The sequence below is a fragment of the Zingiber officinale genome, chromosome 1A, assembly GCF_018446385.1.
Source record: "Zingiber officinale cultivar Zhangliang chromosome 1A, Zo_v1.1, whole genome shotgun sequence".
NCBI lineage: Eukaryota > Viridiplantae > Streptophyta > Magnoliopsida > Zingiberales > Zingiberaceae > Zingiber > Zingiber officinale.
In genome coordinates this window covers 84,659,779-84,683,077 of record NC_055987.1, presented here as the reverse complement: position 1 = coordinate 84,683,077, position 23,299 = coordinate 84,659,779, and the positions used below count along the sequence as shown (strand labels likewise).

General features: G+C 39.7%; 1 protein-coding gene across 1 annotated transcript; it reads left to right on the top strand.

Moving 5' to 3' along the window:
• The first annotated feature begins 19,423 nt into the window (after nucleotides 1-19,423).
• On the top strand, nucleotides 19,424-23,097 carry LOC122026580 (carboxyvinyl-carboxyphosphonate phosphorylmutase, chloroplastic-like). Its single transcript, XM_042585320.1, has 7 exons — nucleotides 19,424-19,724; nucleotides 19,836-19,909; nucleotides 21,911-21,993; nucleotides 22,090-22,114; nucleotides 22,208-22,227; nucleotides 22,312-22,461; nucleotides 22,539-23,097. Exons 1-7 carry the CDS (start codon nucleotides 19,510-19,512, stop codon nucleotides 22,893-22,895), a joined length of 924 nt encoding a protein of 307 aa, XP_042441254.1. The 5' UTR covers nucleotides 19,424-19,509; the 3' UTR covers nucleotides 22,896-23,097.
• The last annotated feature ends 202 nt before the right edge of the window (nucleotides 23,098-23,299 follow it).

Here is a 23,299-nt window from a genome sequence, read left to right as displayed (position 1 = left end):
TCATGTCATTTGACTTGAACCTCTTGGTATTTATGTTATAGATAGGGCTTTCAAGGTCTATAATGTAGAGTCTGTTCATCAGAGGTGCACTACAATAGAACATATCTTTTAAATAAACTGAACAACATTTGTCCTTTATTATAAAAGAGAAACCTTTCTTGTCCAAACAAGAAACTGAAATTATGTTCTTAGTTAATGCAGGCACATAACAACAATCATCCAACTCTAATACAAGCCTAGAGGGCAGAGATAGAAAATAAGTCCCTACAGCAACAGCAGTAACCCGTGCTCCATTGCCTACGCGTAGGTCCACCTCGCCCTTCGCCAATGCCTTGCTATTTCTCAGCGCCTGCACATTAGTACAAATGTGAGATGCACATCCGGTATCTAATACCCATGATGAAGAAATAGATAGATTGACTTCTATAGCATATATACCTGAAGTGGAAGTCTCACTTCGCTTCTTCTTAAGATCTTCTAGGTACACATTGCAGTTCCTCTTCCAGTGTCCGGTCTGACCGCAATGGAAGCAGGTAGCATCCTTGGCGACCCCTCCTTTAGGCTTCAGTGCCTTGCCTTTGCCCTTGGCTTGGGACTTTCCTTTGCCTTTGGGCTTGCCCTTGCCCTTGTGTTTCTGAACCATCAGAACAGAGTGGGGCTTTGCCTTCTTAAGGTTCAGCTCAATAGTTCTCAACATGCTAAGCAGCTCAGGCAGTGGCTTGTCAATTTCATTCATATTGTAGTTTAGAACGAATTGACTATAGCTATTTGGTAAGGATTGCAAGATCAGGTCAGTGGCCAGCTCTTGGCCAAGTGGGAATCCCAACCTCTGTAGGTTTTATTGGTGCGGGAAGCATTCGACGATCGAACCTTAGTTTTGATAATGGCAAAGGATTCAAAGTTAAGTTAGTGTGTGATATAACATGTTTGAATGAGTGTTTCAGGAAAGTCCTAGCTACAGTTAGGCAGGTAAAAAACCCTAAGGGGAGGTAACCTTAGGTCCTAGGGGGCGGTAACCCTAGGTGGAGGAAAACCCTAAGGGGCGGTAACCTTAGGTCCTAGGGGGCGGTAACCCTAGGTGGAGAAAAACCCTATGGGGCGGTAACCTTAGGTCCTAGGGGGTGGTAACCCTAGGCGAAAAGTCCAGTCGATCTGGAGCACCGGACTGGCATAAGGTAAATCTCCTGAGTGGAGTAGGTGAGGACGCGTTCCCCGTAGAGGGAACAGTAGGCGTCGAGTCGACCTAGGGTTTCCGGTTGGGAATCCGAAGTCAGACTCGGACAGTCCGAAGACTGTCAGCTCTTTTTCACTTATGAATTATCAGATTCTAACATTGTCTTGCAGGGTATGAAATTGCTCGGACTAACCTTGTTTTGCAGGAGAAGCGGCTCCTGGAAAAAGGCGGTCCGGGAGCCCGGGATGGATCCGGGCGCCCGGAACAGGTCCGGGCGCCCGGGACCAAATTTTATCCCCTGCGCGACTTCACCACATGGAGCAACCTAGTTGGCTGGCCACGTCACACTCCAGGCGCCCAGAAAGGTCCCAGGCGCCCGGAACCTCATATAAAAAGAGGGTTGAGGTGCAGCTTCAAAGACAACCATCTTCTAAGCATTCTCCGTGCGATAAGCTGCTAACGTCTCGACTCAGAAGTGCTGCAACGACAATTCGAAGCTTCAGCTTTATTCTTTTTATTGTCGGTACAATATTCTTTTCTGCTTGAATTGTACTTAGCGTGTAATAGATTTTACGAATTATAGTTGTTGCCCACCGGAAGCGATCAAGGATCGCGGGCCTTCGAGTAGGAATCGTCACAGGCTCCGAACGAAGTAAATCCTTCTTGTCTACGTTATTTACTTTTCCGCTGCGTTATTTCTGAACAAGCTTTTACGATTTCGTAAAATGAAATAGCCACGAGCGCTATTCACCCCCCCCCCCCTCTAGCGCTTTCGATCCATCAATTGGTATCAGAGCGGGGTCATTTTGAATCTGTGCAACCACCATTCAAAATATTTTTCGTGGTATTTTTTTATTTTCAGAGTCGATTAGAATTTAGCCTCATAGCTATATTCTAATTCTTTTTCCCTCGAATCGGTCTTTCTCGGAATTGGTGGAACACCACCCGAGTTCGTGATCCATTCTTTTTCCCTACCTCACTACTAAGCCAGGACCAATTCCTGGGACATTTTTTTTTAGTTGTTTTTCGCTTTAGGTAAAACTGAAATGGCCCTTCAAGAAGGCTACAGTACTGCCCGCCCTCCGCTATTCACCGGAGACGACTTCGGGTACTGGAAAGGTCGGATGGAGGCATATCTCCAAACTCACTTTGAAGTCTGGATGATTGTCAAAACCGGATTCGAACGACCATCTGACAGCGCCGGCAAACCACTACTGTACGAGGACTGGGATGCATCTTTGATCAAGAAAGTGGAAGCTAATGCCAAGGCAACCTGCACCCTCCAGTGTGGCCTATCAAAAGAAGAACTCAACCGCGTCGGCCCCTTCAACAGTGCCAAAGAGTTGTGGGAGAAACTAATTGAACTTCACGAAGGGACATCCGACACCAAAGTAAGTAAAAGAGACCTAATTTTTAATAAATTATTTAACATCAAATTGTAGGAAGGTGAAACAGCTGCCCAACTCCATGCCCGGATTCAAGACCTGCTCAATGGGCTTCATGCAATTGGACAGAAGGTAGACAACCGGGACATCATAAGGTATTCTCTAAACGCATTTCTAAGGAACACCTTGTGGGCATCCATGGTAGATGCCTACAAGGTCTCCAAGGACTTATCTACCATTAAATTAGATGAACTTTTTGCAGAACTTGAACTTCATGAACAGACTAATGCACGCCCGACCGAGAAAGGGTTGGCTTTGGTTGCAGGAACAGGGAGATCGCGTGAGTCAAAAAACAAGCGGAGAACCGAACCTGAGTCAGAAGAAGAATTAGATTCAGAAGATGACAATGAACTTACAACCGAAATAGTCAACTTAGTAAAGAAGCTCTGCAAAAAGAAGGGCTTCAACAAAAAGGATCTCAGAAAGGCCATTCAGTCTAAAGAAGCCCAACCAAGCTCGAAGGTTAAATTCGAAGTGACCTGCTACGGATGCAATCAAAAGGGTCACATCAAGGCAAATTGCCCGAACCAGAAGGATCCAAAGAAACCCAAAAGAAAGAAAGCATTGAAGGCAACATGGGACGAGTCTTCTTCCGAGGAATCCAACGACGAAGAACTAGAACAGACGAACTTTCTCGCCTTGACAGCCCGGGACTACACCAACGGATCCGGAAGTGAGGACGAATCAGAAACCAAGTCCGAGAGAAGCCACGGATCCGCATCCGTTTCCAAAGGACCGAACCTCTCTGTAAGTAAAAATCGTTTATATAGCTTAATTAATTATTTAATGCATAAAGTAGCTAAGTCCAAGATTCGAATCAAAACGCTTCTAAAGGAGGTAACACTCCTTAAAGAAACGCCAAACAACGAATCCTTAACTGATCAAGTTCAGACCGGAACCTCAACTCAAGTTCAAAAACTTGAGGAAGAGAATTCCAATCTGAAAAGTCAGGTAAAGGATTTGAAAACTACCCTAGAACGATTCTCCTTGGGATCCAAGAATCTTGACTTGATTCTTGGAACACAAAGGACAATCTATAATCGAACTGGACTAGGATATAAAAAGAAATATAAATCTTACCTATCCTTAATAAACAAACCAAATAGAAAAATGATCCAAGCATGGGTTGCCAAGTCCAACCTGATCAATCAAGTTGGACTTGGACATTATTGGGTTCCTAAGGATCAAATACATTACCTCAATAAACCTTATCGAGGCTATGATCCAGGGGGAGCCAAAATAATAAAAATTCAAAACTAATCTAAAACTCAAATTTAAAAAATTTGAAATTAATCTAAAACTCAAATTTAAAAAATTCGAAATTAATCTAAAACTCAAATTTAAAAATTCGAAATTAATCTAAAACTCAAATTTAAAAATTCGAACTTAATCTAAAACTCAAATTTAAAAAAAAAATCGAAATTAATCTAAAACTCAAATTTAAAAATTCAGAATTAAAATTTAAAATTCAAAAATCAAATAGAAGGAGGGTCCAGAATAGCTGGCAACTCCGAAATCTATTTACCCGACAGGGTAACCGAACTTAATCTACCCGAAATGGATAAACAAGAGTAGATTACCCGGATGGGTAAATAAGGATAGATCAAAAAGGGTAAAATTTTAACTTGAAGCACAATACTGGTTAAGTTTTTGGATGATAGTACGTTGGGAAAACTTGGGCATCGCATGTCTAGGAAGATATGGCTTCGACCTGGTGCATTTGGCCAAGTGGAACTAACCGAAGCTACCCTTAAATGGATCCTAACTAGTTAGACCAAGGTTTAGTATTAAGTTCAATGGGTAAGACTATTTGGAAAACCTCAAAGGCTTGGTTACTTTAATGAGCTCCTTGTGACTCACCATAGCCCAGAAGTTTATCCAAAGAATGCTTACTTGTTGAACCCAAAGCTAAACCCGAATCTAACATAAAGTTAAACAAAACCCTATAAATTGAACTAATTCATCTCACAAAATAATAGGATCCCCTGATTGAAAACATACATCGGGTGAGATGACTAAGCAAATTAAAATTTAAATATTCCTCCAAATTACTTAACAATTTCAAAATTGAATTAATTTAAAATAATTCTCAATTAAACATGTTTAAAATCAAATTAACTTAAACGTTTTTAAGTTAATTAAAACATTAAAAAAAATGAACAAACAAGGGTCAAAAACCGGGGGCGGGCGCCCCCGGTATTCGGACTCAGGGCGCCCGTAGAGAACTCGGGCGCCCCGCCTCACACGACCCCGGGCGCCCGGAAGAGGTTCGGGCGCCCGGACTCCCTTATATATAGTGGGCAGGGGGCGCCCCCTACCCTTGCACCTTCAAGTCTTCCTTAAGCTTTGTGGCTTCCCTGCGAAGACTTTCAAAATTAAATTTTCCGCGGTTGATACGGAGTCGTGACTCAACCGAGGTCGTCAGTTCTAAAATTTCTTACAATGGCTCCTCGGTAAAATGTCTATCCCCTCCTAAACTTTATTTCTTATAATGCTTGTTTATTTCTTAGTGTAATATTAGTTTGAAATTTAGGAAGCGTTCTAAATCTGGTGCTGGGCCCTCTACACCTAGCATTGACCCTAGGTTTCCCACCGACGAACTTAGGATTAAGTTTATGTCAACAAATTACATGGCCATTAGAACCAAATGTGTAGATAGATCGTTCTTTCTACGCTCTTGTATTCCAGTCACCGAGGCTATAAAACACTATAGGTTGCGAAACCTTGTTGAGTGCACCAGCCCAATAAACATAAGTTTATGTGCCGAATTTTACAACAACCTAGTAAAAGTAGACGACTTCACCTATACCACTAGGGCAGCTGGCACGGATATCACATTATCTCCCACTACCATTCGTGAGTTTCTAGGGTTACGAGAGTCACCCTGCACCTTTTTATGCTATCCTCCTAGGGAGCTACCTTTTAGAGATCCCTACTCACATATTACCCTCGATACGATCTATTCATATTTCTTTGAGGACATCGTGATCCCATTGAGACCCAGTTTAGGTCAGTTAACCTTAGAATTCAGGACTACGCCCTTTATAGGGTTCTAGTGTTTTGTATTCTACCGCTGACCACTCACGACATTGCGGTGATGCGTCCATTTCACTTCTTTCTTCTCTATGCCCTGTGTCATAGGTTAGACATAGACATCAGCCTACACATCTTTTCAACTATTATTTACGCAGCTGGATACGTGACCAGTAGACGAGTACATATGCTTTACTGTCACATTCTGACAACTTACATGTCCTCATTGCACATTGATGTCACCGGAGGTGACATCCGCCACATGACCGAGTTTGACATCATAGGAGCTAGGAACTTTTCCCTAGCAAATATCCATATAGACGATGAGGGTACCATGTCCTGGCATAGGGGGGCACAGCACCAGCAGGCGGGGGAGGCAGAGCAAGATGAGTTCATGTTGGCACTATTTCCTGAGGAGGCTGCTCCTGCCCCACCACCACCTCGAGCACCACACCCAGCTCCCCGCACTCTAGCTGATCGAGTTTCCGGACTAGAGAGGGCTATGTCGAGTCTCCAGAATGAGAACTCCGAGTTTCATCAGGCCATGCGGCGAGAGGTCTCCGATCTTCGACGAGAGGTCCGACAGGAGGTCTCCGACTTACGACGAGACGTACGGCAGGAGCTCTCCGACCTGCGCCGAGACTTACGAGAGGATGATCGGGCTCATCACACTGAGCTCCTGACACTACTCCGGTCGCTGGGTTCCGGACCACCTCCCTCATGATCTCAGTAGCTCCGACTGTAGCTCTATGATGACTCTAGTACAGCATGTAGCAGCTCTATTATGACTCTTATATCTATGTCGACTGTTTAATCTAATAGACTGTTTTACTTCAGACTTGATTGACTATACCTTAATCTAATAGATCAGTCTTTTAATCACATTTTTGAAATTCTAGGCAAACTTTGATTTTTCAAAATCCCTACTTTACTAGACTTTCAAAAGTTGGATTTAGCCTAGGATTTCCCCTAGAAATCATGTTCCCCTAGGACTCAGCCAGAGCATCTCACAAACACCTAGGTTTACCTTGATTGTGTTTGTAAAACATAGAACGGTGTGAGATGCATAGGGTATAGCCTGGACTCGAGAATGCTTATTTCTGTGCATCAATATGAGTCTGGGCGTTAAATACGTGATTAAAAGTAATCAAATCAAGTCTTCCAGCCTTAGTCAAATCTAACTGGATCAATTGACTTGACTTGACTAACCAAGTGAACACTGTTGTCCTCTAGGTAATCAGCAAGTAGCTAAACGGTTAGACAGTTGGTGAAGGAAATAATAAGTTTAAGCATGTCTGTACTTAAGGGATCTGATACCTAATCAAAACAAATCTTGACTCATGCTTGGACTTTAGGGCTCTGATACCTTACTAAAACAAATGGCAAGCTATTAAAAAAATAAGGTTATCGCTTCTCCTTTGCCTTAAGTATTCTTGAAATTCATTTCAAAAACATGCCTTAAGCAGTTTCTCAAAAACTTTCTCCAAATTTAAAACTTTCAAGTGTCCTCTACTTTGAAAATTTTTGTTCTTGTTAGAAAGGTATTTAAGCTGAAACTTTTTCGAAAATTCGTTAAGTTAAAAAAAAAAAAAGTTTTTTAGAAAATTATTTAAAACTTTGAAATTTTTTTTAAGTTAAAAATTTTTTCCTTGGAAATTTTCTTTAAAAAACCTGAATATCTTTTTTTAAGAAAATTTCTAAAGTTGAAAATCTTGTTTGAAAATTTCTAAAGTTGAAAATTTTGTTAGAAAATTTCTGAAGTTGAAAATTTTGTTTGAAAATTTTTAAAGTTGAAAATCTTGTTTGAAAATTTCTAAAGTTGAAAATCTTGTTTGAAAATTTCTAAAGTTGAAAATCTTGTTTGAAAATTCTAAAGTTGAAAATTTTGTTAGAAAATTTCTGAAGTTGAAAATTTTGTTAGAAAATTTCTGAAGTTGAAAATTTTGTTAGAAAATTTCTGAAGTTGAAAATTTTGTTTGAAAATTTTTGAAGTTGAAAATCTTGTTTGAAAATTTTTGAAGTTGAAAATCTTGTTTGAAAATTTTGGAAACTCCTCAAAATACACTAAGTTGAAAAGAGCTCATTTTTGCTATATCTATTCAAGCAAAATCAATTCTAAGGTGTTGTCTTTCACTTGCTCCTTGCCTAAGGTAAAATGTTTTCTGCTAAATTCTATCTTGAAAATTTAAGTTTTTCAAAACTAGCTCATTTTTTATATATGGCAAAGGGGGAGAGTAGAGAAATTCAAAAAGAAAATATTTTAAAGGGAGCTTGTATTAAGGGGGAGCTATGGCTATTAGTAAAAAATTCAAAGAGAATAACTTATATTAAGGGGGAGCTATGTTTATGCTTATTTGCTATCACGCTTATCGTGGTTCTTGTGCTTATACATAACTGCATATTTTTTACTTAACATTAAATTTTGGTTGCCATTATCAAAAAGGGAGAGATTGTTGGTGCGGGAAGCATCCGACGATCGAACCTTAGTTTTGATAATGACAAAGGATTCAAAGTTAAGTTAGTGTGTGATCTAACATGTTTGAATGAGTGTTTCAGGAAAGTCCTAGCTGCGGTTAGGCAGGTGAAAAACCCTAAGTGGAGGTAACCTTAGGTCCTAGGGAGCGGTAACCCTAGGTGGAGGAAAACCCTAAGGGGCGGTAACCTTAGGTCCTAGGGGGCGGTAACCCTAGGTGGAGAAAAACCCTAAGGGGCGGTAACCTTATGTCCTAGGGGGTGGTAACCCTAGGCGAAAAGTCCAGTCGGTCTGGAGGACAGGACTGGCATCAGGTAAATCTCCTGAGTGGAGTAGGTGAGGACGCGTTCCCCGTAGAGGCGGGTCGACCTAGGGTTTCCGGTTGGGAATCCGAAGTCAGACTCGGACAGTCCGAAGACTGTCAGCTCTTTTTCACTTATGAATTATCAGATTCTAACATTGTCTTGCAAGGTATGAAATTGCTCGGACTAACCTTGTTTTACAGGAGAAGCGGCTCCTGGAAAAAGGTGGTCCGGGCGCCCGGGATGGATCCGGGGCATCCGGAGGTCCGGGCGCCTGGAACAGGTCCGGGCGCCCGGGACCAAATTTTATCCCCTGCGCAACTTCACCACGTGGAGCAACCTAGTTGGCTGGCCACGTCACACTCCAGGCGCCCAGAAAAGTCCCAGGCGCCCGGAACCTCATATAAAAAGAGGGTTGAGGTGCAGCTTCAAAGACAACCATTTTCTAAGCATTCTCCGTACGACAAGCTGCTAGCGTCTCGACTCAAAAGTGCTGCAACGACAATTCGGAGCTTCAGCTTTATTCTTTTTATTGTCGGTACAATATTCTTTTCTGCTTGAATTGTACTTAGCGTGTAATAGATTTTACGAATTATAGTTGTTGCCCACCGGAAGCGATCAAGGATCGCGGGCCTTCGAGTAAGAGTCGTCACAGGCTCCGAACGAAGTAAATCCTTCGTGTCTACGTTATTTACTTTTCCGCTGTGTTATTTCTGAACAAGCTTTTACGATTTCGAAAAATGAAATAGCCACGAGCGCTATTCACCCCCCCCCCCCTCTAGCACTTTCGATCCATCAGGTTTTCTATGTACCCAATCATTTTGAGTACATATGGGCCTACGGGAGCCCCATCTGACATCTTGTACTGAAATAGTGCCCTTGAGATCTCAAATCTCTCATGGCTCGCTTGTCCTTGATACAGTTGACGAAGATGTTCAACCATATCATAAGCGCCCATCAACTCGTGTTGCTTCTGAAGCTCAGAGTTCATGGTCGCGAGCATTAGACAGGACACATCTAATGCGTCATCTTGATGCTTCTTGTAAGCATCTTTGTCTGCTCGCGTGGCATTGGCAGGAGGAGCCTCTGGAATGGGCTGCTCCAGAACGTACAGTTTATGTTCCTGGGTGAGAACTATTCTCAAGTTCCTGTACCAGTCCAGGAAATTTGCTTCGTTGAGCTTGTCCTTCTCAAGGACAGAACGTAGGGAGAAAGAGTTCGTATTCGACGTCATGGTAATCTACAACAGAAATTAAAGCAGAAAGTAAATATCATATTCTTTTAAATCATTTAATTAGGCCTTTAACTAAATGATGCTCCCACTGAATTCTATAATTCATGTGGGACAAGATCCACATCATACTACGCCTTGAGTTAGCTTTGGCTAAATCGCCCAAGACTTAGTATGATCGGTAGGTAACGATTTACCAATTACATCTCTATGCAACTCTTGTTTATAGGATCATTATCCGCAGTTATATTAAAACTTGAGTTAGCTTTGGCTAATACATCCAAGAATTAATATAAATGTGATTTATGTCCTATCTTTCCAACCGTTGGAAGAATGCCTATAGTTGTACTCGATCCAACCGAGTTAAGTAGGAATACTCAATCTAATTGAGTTTGTACTCGCCCATGCGTTGATAAGCGAGACCAAGATTGTCCCTCCGTACCCTACCAAGATAATATGTGTTGCTCTGCTTTGGCAGATTCAACAACACTTGTGATCGAGGTAGTGATAGGTATCACGTCATGGTAGGCATTAGAGTTGATGCGATTGAGATCTAATCTAATCGAGAGGGTGCATCTTGTACACGATTTAGATCTAATCTAATCGTTAGGCACTAATTAATTACTAATCATGCATCACATACACACAAGCAATTAATTAAATTTATTTATAATTAGTCATGGCCCTACTATGATCTTCTCAAGCCAATGAGAAGATCGGATGGTCAACCTAAGGTCAACAGCTTCTCAAGCTCCTCCCTTTGACCACCTTGTGTTGCTCGCGCCCTCCTCGTAACTCCGTCTCGAGTGGACCTTCCACGGATCCAATTTTGTACATTACAATTTTGAAACTCGAGTTACATTCGAGTCTAAACTAATTTACGACAAGAAAAATAGAGAAAGGCACAACGCGCAGGTCGCGTATCAAATATACAGCACACACAATACAAATGACGGCGCGCAGGCCGTAATATGAATTACAACACAAATATACCAATCCAATTGGGTATTTTTGGGCCATGACTATCACAAATTATACATAATTCTAAATTATGTAATTTCCATAATTTTCTATAATTTTAATACCAATTTTTACAATTTTTACGAGTAAAAATTTCCGGCGGTCTCGTTTAGAGGTTTTCGGGCGCAATCGCGGAACGAATCCCCTTGTGGGGCCAGGGGCAACGGCCCTACCCGCGATCTAACCATCGCGAGTGTCCCTAAGTGATCCTACAGCGCCTTAGCCCGCTTTCCCAAAATGTTTTGGGGCGAAACCTTGCCGTTTCGAAAAAATCTTCTCGGTAGTCGAAACCTACAAGTGTCGAAACACTTGTGCTTCGCTTCTACGAGAAAAATAACCATAAAAACTCTAAAAATAATAAAATTACAGAATGTTACAGAATCTATATTTTTCATAAAAATACAAACTAAACTCGTACAAGTCTTCGCACGTGGCTCTGATACCACTGTTGGGTTTTTCGGGCCGCGAAAACCGCTTTTTTACCTCGCGGAAACCCTGAAACCCCCGCCACCGGATCCGTGCGAAGAATAAAACTTTTGAAAAACTTATGAGTACGAGTTTACAAACTCTAGATCTACATTAGGGTATGAGTTTTACCCTTGATGCGTGCCTTTCGCGAATCCCTCTCGTCCAATGTGCCGGATCTCAAGATTGTCAAAGTAGACAACCCTCTAGAAGTATCCACACAAACAACTCGATGGAGGGAGAACCTTAGAGTGTGCTAGCACTCCAAGAAGGTCTCGGCAAGATGAGGAGAGGGAGAGCAAGGAAGAAGATGGAATCAAAATTGCCTTGAATGAAAATGAATCTCATTCATTCCCCTTAGTGGCTGGCCACAACAAAGTGTAACTCCTCTCATTAATGTGGCCAGCCACATTAAAGCAAAGGGAATTTGTAACCTCCATTAGGTGGCACACACATGTGTTAACTATGATGATGTGGCACATCGTCATTGTCCACTTAATGCCAAGTCACAAATGATGTGGCATAAAGTCAAGTCAAACTTGACTCTTCCTCTTCCTCTCAAGTCAAGTCAAACTTGACTTAATCTCTCTCATGGTTGATCTAATCTAACCATTTAATTCAAGTCAATTTAATATAATGAATCTAATTCATTTAATTAAATTGATTCAATGAGTCATAATTTAAATTAGACTCATTGAACACATGAATCAACTTGAGTCCAACTCAATTAGCCCAATTAGGATTACTCTTAATCCAATTTGATTCATCACATGAATCTAATCCTCTTGGTTCATCATATGAACCTAATCTCCATCTAATTGTCCTTAGTGTGTGACCCTATAGGTTCTTGTAACGTTGGCAATGCCCATAAACCCATTTAGGAGCATAAGTAATGAGCGATATCTAGCATCACATCATTACTACCCAAGTTACAAGAATGTTGAGATCCAACATCACCTTGTGACTACTAATTGTGACTCTTCACAAAATATGACAAGTGTCCTTCTATCCTAGACATCTAGATTGATCAATGTGAGGCATAGACCATGTCATCCTCTGATCAATCTAAATCTTGAACTCCAAGTAGACTCACTAAATCAAATGAGCTCAATATCTCATATTGACTCATTTGGGCATGGTCATGCACTTCGTGGTCTCACTCTATCAAGAATATCGATGTCTCTCTCGTCATATAGGAGGGATAGATCCCATCTACATCACTCACATCCCTCTGCATAATTCGTTACATACCCAGTAATCGCCTTTATAGTCCACCCAGTTACGGGTGACGTTTGACGAAACCAAAGTACATAACTCCTTATGTAAGGAACCATGGTGACTTCAGGTCTAAGGACTAGTAGTCATATTAATAGTCACATGAGAAAGTATATGACACTCATATAAAGATCCATGATACTTTCTCATGGCGGGTCATTCAGTATACATTCTCCAATGCATACCCATGTGTCAACTTAATATCACTATATCCATGACTTGTGAGATCAAGTCATCAAGTTGACCTACATGCTAGTCTTATTGCATTAACATTGTCCCTGAATGTTAATACTCGACTATGAATGATTAAGAGTAGTGTTCCCTATATCATCTCACTATCGATTCAACCAATCGATTGATATAGGTAAGAACCTTCTACTCAAGGACGCTATTATACTTAGTTTATTTGACACCAATACAAGTAAGTATAGTAACCAAAAATAAATTCCTTTATTTATATAAGAATATGATACAACAAGTCCATAATACAATCATCAAATGATTGGCTCTAGGGCTCTAACTAACATGAACCACTTTCTTGATATCCTTCTTCGTGAGCCCCTTCTTATTTCTGTAGAGCTTACGTACTAGGTTGACGAGTTCAGCTTCTATATCGTCGTCATCATTATCCAAGTCTGGTTCTTCTTTGGACTCGAGTTTGATTTGATGCTTCTTCCTTGCTTCCTTTGTCTTGCGTGTGGTGCAAACAATGCAACACTTTTCTCGATCGACCGAGCATTAGTCTGTTTATGTAATTCAAATTCAGAAAATAACTCATCTAATTTAATTAAAGACAAATCCTTAGAAACTTTGTAGGCATCGACCATGGATGCCCACAAAGTGTTCCTTGGAAAGTCATAAGCGTGTACCTTATAATGTCACGGTTCTCCACTTTCTGTCCGTTCGTGTGAAGTCCGTTCAGTAGATCTTGAATTTGCATGTGAAGCTGGCTAGCTGTCTCTACTTCTTGCATTTTGATGTTATACAATTTATTAAAAAGTAAGTCACGCTTACTTACCTTTGTGTCAGATGTGCCCTCGTGCAGCTCTATCAGTTTCAACCACAATTCTTTTACGCTTGAGAATAGGCCGACCCGGTTCATCTCCTCCTTTATAAGTCCACATTGGAGGGTGCAGGTTGCTTTAGCATTGGCCTCAACTTTCTTGATTATGCTTGCGTCCCAGTTCTCGCATGCTACCGATTTTCCTGAGGCGTCGAGTGGAAGTGTGATCCCAGTCTTGATGATCATCCACATCTTGAACTGAGTTTGGTGGTTTGACTCCATTCGGCCCTTCCAGTAGCCGAAGTCCTCACTGATGAAGAGAGAAGGGCAGGTTGTGTTGTATCCTTCTTGACGGGCCATTATAGCAAAGGGAGATCTTGCACACAAGGGAAAATAAAAACTTGTTCCAAGACTTAGTCTTGGATTAGTAGTGTGGGAAAAAAACACGAACTCGAGTGGTGTTGCACTAGCTTCGAGCAAAAACTTTGATTGCGAAAAAGAAAATAGATCAGAAGGCGGCAATTATATCGATTTCGATCGACTCTGAAAATTCAGAAAATTACCACGAAAATATTGCTTGAATGGTGGTTGCACCAATTCGAAGCGACTCCGCTCTGATACCAATTGTTGGATCGAAAAGCGCTAGAGGGGGGGTGAATAGCGCTCGTGGATTTCACTTTTGTTTCAGAAAACTTAATGAGTAAACGTAGCGGAATAATAACATAGCACAGAAAAGACACCAATGTTTTACTTGGTTCGGAGCCTGTGGCGACTCCTACTCCAATGTCCGCACGTAAAAGTACTTTCAATGGGCAAATACTATAGCTTCCGAAATATTACAAACAAGTACAACAATAAATGCAGTAATAAATTATATCGACAATAATGTAGTCTCAAATTCATAGCTTTTGGTTGTCGGGGTCAAGCTCTGGCTTCGTCAGAACATCTCGTTGGCAGTGTGCAGCTGAAATATCGCTTAGAATTTGTTGTATACAGCTCTTGCTCGAGACAGGCTTATAAACCCCGTTGAGGGCGCCTCCAACATCCTGGAGGCCGCCCTCAACCCCGCCAATTTTGCAGCGAGGATGAGATCTGAAGAAGTCGCCTCTTATCCGCCTAAGGGCACCCTCAACCTCCATGAGGCCGCCCTCGCGCCAAGGTCCAGACGCCCTCAAGCTCCATGAGGGCGGCCTCGCGCCTTGCAGTGAGGTTGCTTCTCCAGGTTCACTTCCTGCAAAATATGTTAGTCCAACATACCCTGCAAAACAAACTTAGGATAATATAGATATGTAAAATTAAAGTATTTGATAGTTATAGGACTGTCCAGTTCTAACTTCGGATTCCAACCGGAAATCCTAGGTTGAACCAATGGCTACTGTTCCCTCACCGGGGAACGCATCCTCACCTACTCCACTCAGGAGAGTTTACCTGTTGCTAGTTGATCCTCGAGATCAACTGGACTTTTGCTCAACGCCCGATGCTCCAGGACTTTCCGCTGGACTTTCCACTCCACGGCCCGCCCAGTCTTTCACTTGGTTCGTGACACCAGGACTTCCACCTAAAGTCCACAACTCTAGGACTTTTGCCCGAAGCCCTCGACCCGCCAAGACTTCCCGCCTAGGGTTACCACCCCCTAGGATCTAGGGTTACCTCCTCCTAGGGTTTTCCACTTGCCTAACCGCAGCTAGGACTTTTGCCTAAGTACACTTAGGACTTTCCTGTAAGCTCATTCAAGCATGTTAGATTACAAATACCTTAACTTTGAACCGTTTGCCATAATCAAAACTTAGGTTCGATCGTCGGATGCTTCCCGCACCAACAACTTGTTCCAATTTTATCCCTCCTTCAATCAAAGAGATTTGTTGGGTCGACTTTAATGAACTTGGAGTCCCAAGACTTGAGGTCCTCATCGGAGATTTCAGATCCGCCGGTGTCCTTGGAGGAGGAGTTGGAGGCGACAGCATGGACGTGCTTCTTACAATACTCAACCACCTTGGTGAGAATCTTGGACGAGACATTAGGGAGGGGGATGTCGTTGTCGGTGCAGTCGTGTCCACGATCATGTGCTTGATGGTTTGCAACTCCATCGCATTGCCTCCTCCACCTTGAACACCTTGTCGTTTGATCTCCTAAGCATGATTATCCTTGTCATGCCTCCCACTATCCAAGAATAAAATCGCACAAGAAGATTGAGAGAAGGAGAGATCAATAAATGAAAAACAAGAAGCATGAAAGTCATGGCGTAGATGGGGTGAGGGGAGTTGAACGTGAAGATGTTGGGGCTAATTGACGAATCTTGTGTCAAGACGAATCTTGTGTCAAGGTCTCCATCGCTATCACGACTGTCAGAGTTCACAACAAGAGGAAATGTAAGATATTTTTATAACTTTATATATTTAACCTTTGTTATCCATTAACCTTCCCCCCTCTCAAATAAGGATAACATAAATATTTTACCTTTTGTTAATGGACCTTCCCTCACTCCATCCAAATAGAAGCTTAGTAATTGATTTCAACCACATCAATGGACACTCCAAGATCTCATGCATTGTGAGGGTTTTTTTCCCCTCAATCCTAGCCTTATCTGGGAGGGTGACCATTTGTTCCTCTTTACCATTTGATTAACATTTAGAATAGGCTCAATACATGACCTTAAGCACCTAGACTTTAAGGATCTAGATTAGAGAGCTAGCTTTTTCAAGTGTCTTGAGACACACAAATGCAACCAACTAAATTGAAATTCATCTCTATAATAAAATATGAATCAAGGCCATTATAATGACATATATATATATATATATATATATATATATATATATATGATCTGTAGGTTATAAGTTTGAATTGCGAAAATAATCTTTTGTAATATAAGATAAGACTATGTACAATAGTTATGTATGATCATTCTTTGAGACCATATATTAATAGAATGTTCCTATGCAAGAGTGTTCATTTTTTTATCTGTATGAAGAAAGAAGTGATTTGATATCTCTAGCATACCTTTTTTAACGTACAAAGTGTTATGATGGACGGCTCCCTATAAGTTGCCTACCAAGTGTCCTAGAAACTAGACAAGTGCTTGAGAACGATCGAGTTAGGAAGATTTTCTTGTCTAAGGAGGAGGAAAGATGAGGAAAAGAATGGATTTTTCAGCACTAATACTAATTCGTACGAGCACTACCAAGATCTTTGGATCATGAAAAACACGCGCATTTGGGGATCAATGCTCAAAATGCATATATTATATATGCATGCCAAATCAAAGTCAATGATGATGGCTCGGAGAAGTTGAGGCAAATGGGGCATGATTATTATAAAGGAATATAATCTTCTAGAAACACACACACACACACCAACAAAAAACCAATAAAAGAGCTTCAAGTATTCAATCCAAGAGCATAGTTTGAACGTGAGAATATCGATAGGTTATTAGATGAAGTCATCCAGCTCATACTTACTTTGCGGCCGGGCAAATTAGATCGAATCTTAATTATTACGCTTAGATAAACTCAAATTGTTTACTAATCTACCGATTAGGTATGTGCTATGTTGTGATTGTAAAAAACTCATATTTAGGAAAAAGACATATATTTTTTTTTAAAAAAAATTAAGACCTTAATATATTATATAATAGCTTTTAAGACTGCCACCTAATTATTTGCAAATTTATAAGCCTTTTTTCATTATTCTACAATTGGTAAATAATAATAATCATAATTTATTTATTTATTTATGAATTTGATAGGTCATTGTACTTATCCAGACTGACTTCTGGAGGCCATCTCGTAGCATGTGATCCACATGCAGTAAGAGGCTGGTAGCGCCACGTACTTATCTCCAGCCGATCATGTGAATCCAGCTACAGCTTCTGCACCTGTCACTACTCCAGGACCACCACTTTCACCCATATAATTAGTCACCAAAAAAAGATAAATCCTAACTTCGGCGGTCTCTTCGAAATAACTCCCTACTATTTGAAATAGAGATAAATTATATGGATTTTACTCCGTAATAACAATACGGAGAGTTTAAAACAACCAACCAATCGAATATTTCGTATCCACTGGAACTTGACCCGTATCCATATCTATTGACAACAAAACTCTTGATTATATGATAAAGCGACAAAGCGTAAACATTAACTATTAAATTTCAAACAGCATATTTAAGACATTAATTATTGGAAAAAAAATCAACTCTACTTTTGAAATTGTCTAATGGCCGACCTATACAGCTGAATATATATATAACTAAAAAACATATATTAATATAATCCAGAGATGTAAGAAATTAGTTCGGATCCTCTCTTTCAAAATAATTCTGTTTCTATAATTATTTATCGATGAGATGGTTATATTATCCTTAAGATGGGTATGGTATACTCATGATTAGTAAAATATTTTTAAGATATAATCTAGCATGTCTAATCGATAAAGGATCACGGGACTTTTCGGAATAGAAAATCCGAATTTATAAAGAATATAGTAATCGAATTAATTTATCCAAGTGAATTAATAATAATTATTTTTTATTATAATCTCACCGTCGCAATATTAATATTAAACTTGTACCAGCGGTTCCAGCCTGGCCACGCCATCACGCCTCATGCACCAATTAGTCACATGTCTCGCATTTACTAATCAACTATTTTTTTATTTTTAAATTGAGGCAGGCGCAGAGAAATATTTCTATCGACTTACCAGTGATAGTAGCCAATGGCAATTATTGACGCCGCATTCTGCAAATCCTCCTGTAGTGGTGAAATGTGTCGATCTGGCAGCTCCGGACGACTGTCCACACTGTTGGAAGATAATAAATTAGTAACGGAAAATTATTAACGCTACAGTGTATGCAATCATTCGATCAGCCCTCAATCAAATTACGAAGAGATTAAACTCAGGACATCTTCAATTTAAAATTTACGAGATTTATAAAATTTACAAAGTTGAATAAAAAATTTTGAACAGATGAGATTTGAGATTTATAATTTAATAACAGTAATAAAAACTCAAATCTATGTTTCAAAATTAAATTTATTATATAATATATTAGGATCATCACAAAAATTAGAATTCTAATAATTGAAAACGCTCTAACCAATGAGTGAATTATTGACGCTACAGTAGGATGCAATCATTGGATCAGCCACGACTCAACACACGAAGAGACGTTAATATTCTATCGGTCGTTCATCCAACCGATGAAATCGAAATTAAATAAATAAAATTTCTTTTTAATTATTCGAATCAAGCCAACTTACTTATGAGCAAATTAAATAGATAAAAAATTAATTAATTTGATAAAAACTAAAATATTCATTTTTTCCATGATTAGTTGATTAATATTTTACCTAACTTGATTGACAAAATGTTAAATATCCAAAAAGATTCACAATTTGTGATTGATTAGTGATAAAAAAAATATGATAATCTCAGTTAATTTTATTGACTGGATGATTAATTTGATCTTACGAAAATTTTTCATCGGTCATTAGATAAATCAACAAGTACACACAAAAATTCCTGTAAATATTCTGAGATAAAAAAATAAAATAAAATTTACTTCAATTTAATTGATTAATTTGATATTTTAAATCTTAAATTTGAAATTGAATCCCACTAATGGAATTAATTGATATTTTTATAAATAAAATAAAATTTTGAATTAAGAACTTTTAACTTTTGATTTTGATTTGTGAGTTACTTTGATTTGATCCTATGTTGATTTGTGGTTTGATTCGTGGCGCCAGTGTGGTCACGTGCTTCGCCGTTGAAGTTTTTTATACGTTTGCATTTTTTTAATGATGGGCTGGAAGAAGAGATCTGCATATCGTGCCCTCTGCCAGTGTACCGGATAGTCCAAGTGGGGTCCACTGGGTTTAACGGTCTAGATTAGATCTAGATCAAGGCGATCTGATCTTGTCCGTCAGTGGAGTATCCCGCGGTGAACGTATCGAGGAGGTAACCTAGGCGTCCGCGCGCTATAAAATCCCGGCAGCCTTCGCCGGAGTTCTTCATCAATCTCCTCTCTCTTCTTCTGTTGCTCTCCTTCCGCTTCGAATCCGAGGCGTTCGATCTACGAGCAACGAATGGCGCTCTCCGTGAAGCCACTCTCCGACGGGGCCGGGCCCAGGAAGACGCGCATGCACCGCCTCATAGAGGAGGAGGGCATTGTGCTGATGCCCGGCATCTATGACGCCCTCTCCGCCGCCGTCCTCCAGCACTTGGGCTTCAAGGCTGGATTCGTCTCCGGCTACGCCGTCTCCGCCTCCCGCCTCGGCATGCCCGACATCGGCCTCCTCACGTATGCATCCATCACCCATTCCGCTCCCATTTCCCCCAAATCCACTCTTCTTCCACCAACATTTTTTTCCTTCTTTGATTCGTTGTTGACTTGAAATTCATATGATTTTAGGCCACCAGAGATGGCAGATGCAGCGCGAGCGATCTGTGCTGCCGCTCCTAATGTTGCATTTATCGTTGATGCAGGTAATGATTTCTTTTTTCTCCCAAGTCCCAATGAGGATTTTAACTCTTCTCTACTTATGACAAAATTCCTCCATTTTATTTTATTTTATTTTATTTTATTTTATTTTTGCCGATCTGTGGTCTTTCGCCCTAGTTGGAAGAAATAAATTTGAAATTTTAGCTCAATTTGGACGGTTCTGCTGACTACGTACAGATAAAATTTTCAGCACTATTTGATGCGTGAGTCAAATTTTGATGCTTGATGCTGGCAGATAAAAGAACTTTTAAAGTCTAGTTAAATTCAACAATTGGAATAGTTAGGAACATTTTAAAATCATAAATGTAACTAGTCAAAGATTATTTACAAAATTATGTAAGAAATGCTATAGGTTATTTCGAATCACAATTACCTTCATCTTTATTTTTGGGTGCGGTGAGGGCCACGATTTACTTCATCTTTGATAAATACAAGCAATTTGTCTTTAATTTCTGTAGCTAATTTTGTCGATTGGTTCCAATTTTGTCCTTTTTGTTGAAATATCATAAGTGTAACTGATAGAACAACTAAAGGATCAATTGAAACGGTCATAATTTCCTAGATCGGTAGGCCATGATAACAATTCTATTATATTTAAATACTACAAGTTTCTACTAAGGAGGTCCAGCAGGTAGGTATATAGGCAATTCACCTGCAGCTTCTTTCCACTGCTAATTTTATCTAGTTTTATTTCACTTATATTGGCTGTAGGAATAATTAATAATTCTATTCTATATAAATTTTTATTAAATAATTATTTTCATATCAGGTTGTAAAATTGTTGCGCTACCTATTCTATTTTAAATTCATGAAGAATAGATATTCCTTCATCTATTCCAAGAATAATTATTCCTTACTTATACTATCTTTCAAATGAAACATTCAATAGTTCAATTGTATACTAATTTGATTAAATTGGCTGAATAGTTCAATTGAATCAGATGATCCAAAATGAGTCAATCAGGTTCAGTTTAAAAGAGTCAATTGCCATCAAGTGATTCATCCGACTAGGTTTGATGAACCGAATAGGCTAAACATGCGCATCAAGAGCTTGCGGGTGGGGTGGATAGACTAACCTATCAAGTCAAGCAGGTAGGTTATCCCATTAGGTTGACCTAGTTATACATGACGAGTTAACTAGGTTTGCATAAGTAAGATGAGTTGTATAAATTATTTATGCATGCAATTCTTTTATTTTTTTAAAAAATTATTCTTTACATATTCTTTATAATATTTTATCATTTATTTCAATTGATGAACAAAATTAAGAAAAATTTATTTTTATTTATTCCTTAAGTATTTTCTTTTTAAAAAATAACTATACTATTTCTTATCTAAATCATCATTAGTCTTAGAATTCCAGGAGTGGTTAATTTAGAAACAGATCCACTTATCCCTTATCTTAATTTTGAACTTGAATTTTACTTAAAAAATGTGGAGTTTTATATACTTGAAAGATATTTATGACATAGTTGAATATCCCAATAGCTGTTGAATGATGCGAAGGATTAGAATTAGAAGATCATTGGCGCACGGCACATCTATTTGCTTTAAAATATAGGAAATGCAGGAGAGTTGTGATATAATGTTTTATCTAATAAAATTGGTCGGAGCCACGTCATATTCTTAATAGAATGGGTTTGCATGACATCCATTACGAGGCATGTTATCTTGTATATATGTTGATTAATTTGGTCTTCATCGCAGATGCTATCTTAAATTTCTTTATAATCTTTATTTGTCTTGTTCTCAGTAGGTACCTAAACATGCTCTGGTCTTTTAATAATTGAAAAAACCTTACCTTTATTGCTAGTCAATTTCATATTCATTTACAGATCTATTGAAAGCTTGATCTCGTTGGCTATAATTTTGTCCGAGCATTGCTGTGAATTGAATGATAAACTTTTACATATTAGCTAGTTTATATGCATCTTGCAGAAACATTTTTTTTATAAAACAATTCTAATTTATTTTCAACATTCCAGATACCGGAGGCGGCAACGCTCTTAATGTCCAGAGGACTGTGAGGGATATAATTGGCACGGGTGCTGCTGGTTTATTCCTCGAGGTATCTTTGGGCTGATGCAACAATTGTTTGCTGCCTTCTCTTCTTGTCGTGTAACAATTACAGCTAAATTTTTTCTTCTTTTCACATTGTTTTTAGGATCAAGTATGGCCAAAGAAGTGTGGTACGCAAATTGACAAATTTTGATCTTTTAGCTTTTCTTTCTTAGAGAATTCTTTGATGATTGTTCTCCCCTTTTTGTCTCTCAATCCACAAGGTCATATGCAGGGCAAGCAGGTATCATAAATTGACTTTGGTATTGTTCTCTCTTCCCAATCTCAATCAGATACACTGAACGCGGCTATTATTTGACTACTTCAGGTGATACCCGCCGAGGAACACGCTGCCAAAATAGCAGCTGCGAGAGAAGCCATTGGTGATTCTGACTTTTTCCTCATTGCTCGCACAGATGCCCGTGCAACCGCTGGTGGTCTTGCTGATGCAATTGCACGCGCTAATCTCTACATGGAGGTACCGGATTATCGTCTTCGCTCACACCCAATGTTCTAAAACTATGCAATGATCACTAAGTGGGTAGCAATTTGCAGGCCGGAGCCGATGCCTGCTTCGTCGAGGCGCCAAGGAGTGATGACGAGATGAGAGAAGTGTGCAAGAAAACCAACGGTTTCAGGGCAGCCAACATGCTTGAAGGGGGATACACACCCTTGCACACCCCTCAGGAGCTCAAGGAACTGGGGTTCCACCTCATCGTGCACTCCACCACGGCCGTCTACGCCTCTGCTCGCGCACTTATTGACGTCCTCAAAGCACTCAGGGACGAGGGGTCAAGCCGAGGCCAACTCCATAAGCTCACCACATTCGAGGAGTTCAACGGTTTGATTGGGCTCAAAGAACTCAATGAGATTGGAGCTCGCTTTGAGAAGTTCACGGTGCCCAAAAACTAAGAGCGCTATGTTATGGCCTGCAGTCGAGCGTCTAGATTTTAAACTACTTGTGTTGAGCTTCTCATGTGAGAGTGTTCCTCGTTTTGTTTTCTGTATCTTGTAATTTTGCGGTGTCCCGTGTGGCTGCGTTTCTTGTGCGTTAGATTCTTTCTGTAAGAAGTATGAATAAATAATATGGAGTATAGTGTAATCTATTCCATCATATGTCAGTCTTTGGTAAATATGATGCAGGCAAAAAGACAAAAAAATAAAAAAATTCCTCCTAGCCTTTAGTTATTTGATGATCGACTATAATCTGATCTCATGATTTACTTTTTTTTATATAACATAGGAACATACTGTAAGGAGCATTCAAGAAGAGTATAAAGGTATCACAACCTAAACCAAATTGACAAAAATTAACA

Bases quoted from the DNA above. Each gene is read 5' to 3' on its own strand.
- LOC122026580 (XM_042585320.1), top strand. From the start codon at position 19,510: ATGGCGCTCTCCGTGAAGCCACTCTCCGACGGGGCCGGGCCCAGGAAG. The intron at 19,910-21,910 runs GTAATGATTTCT...TCAACATTCCAG, and splicing joins TGCATTTATCGTTGATGCAG to ATACCGGAGGCGGCAACGCT. The intron at 22,228-22,311 runs GTATCATAAATT...TGACTACTTCAG, and splicing joins GTCATATGCAGGGCAAGCAG to GTGATACCCGCCGAGGAACA.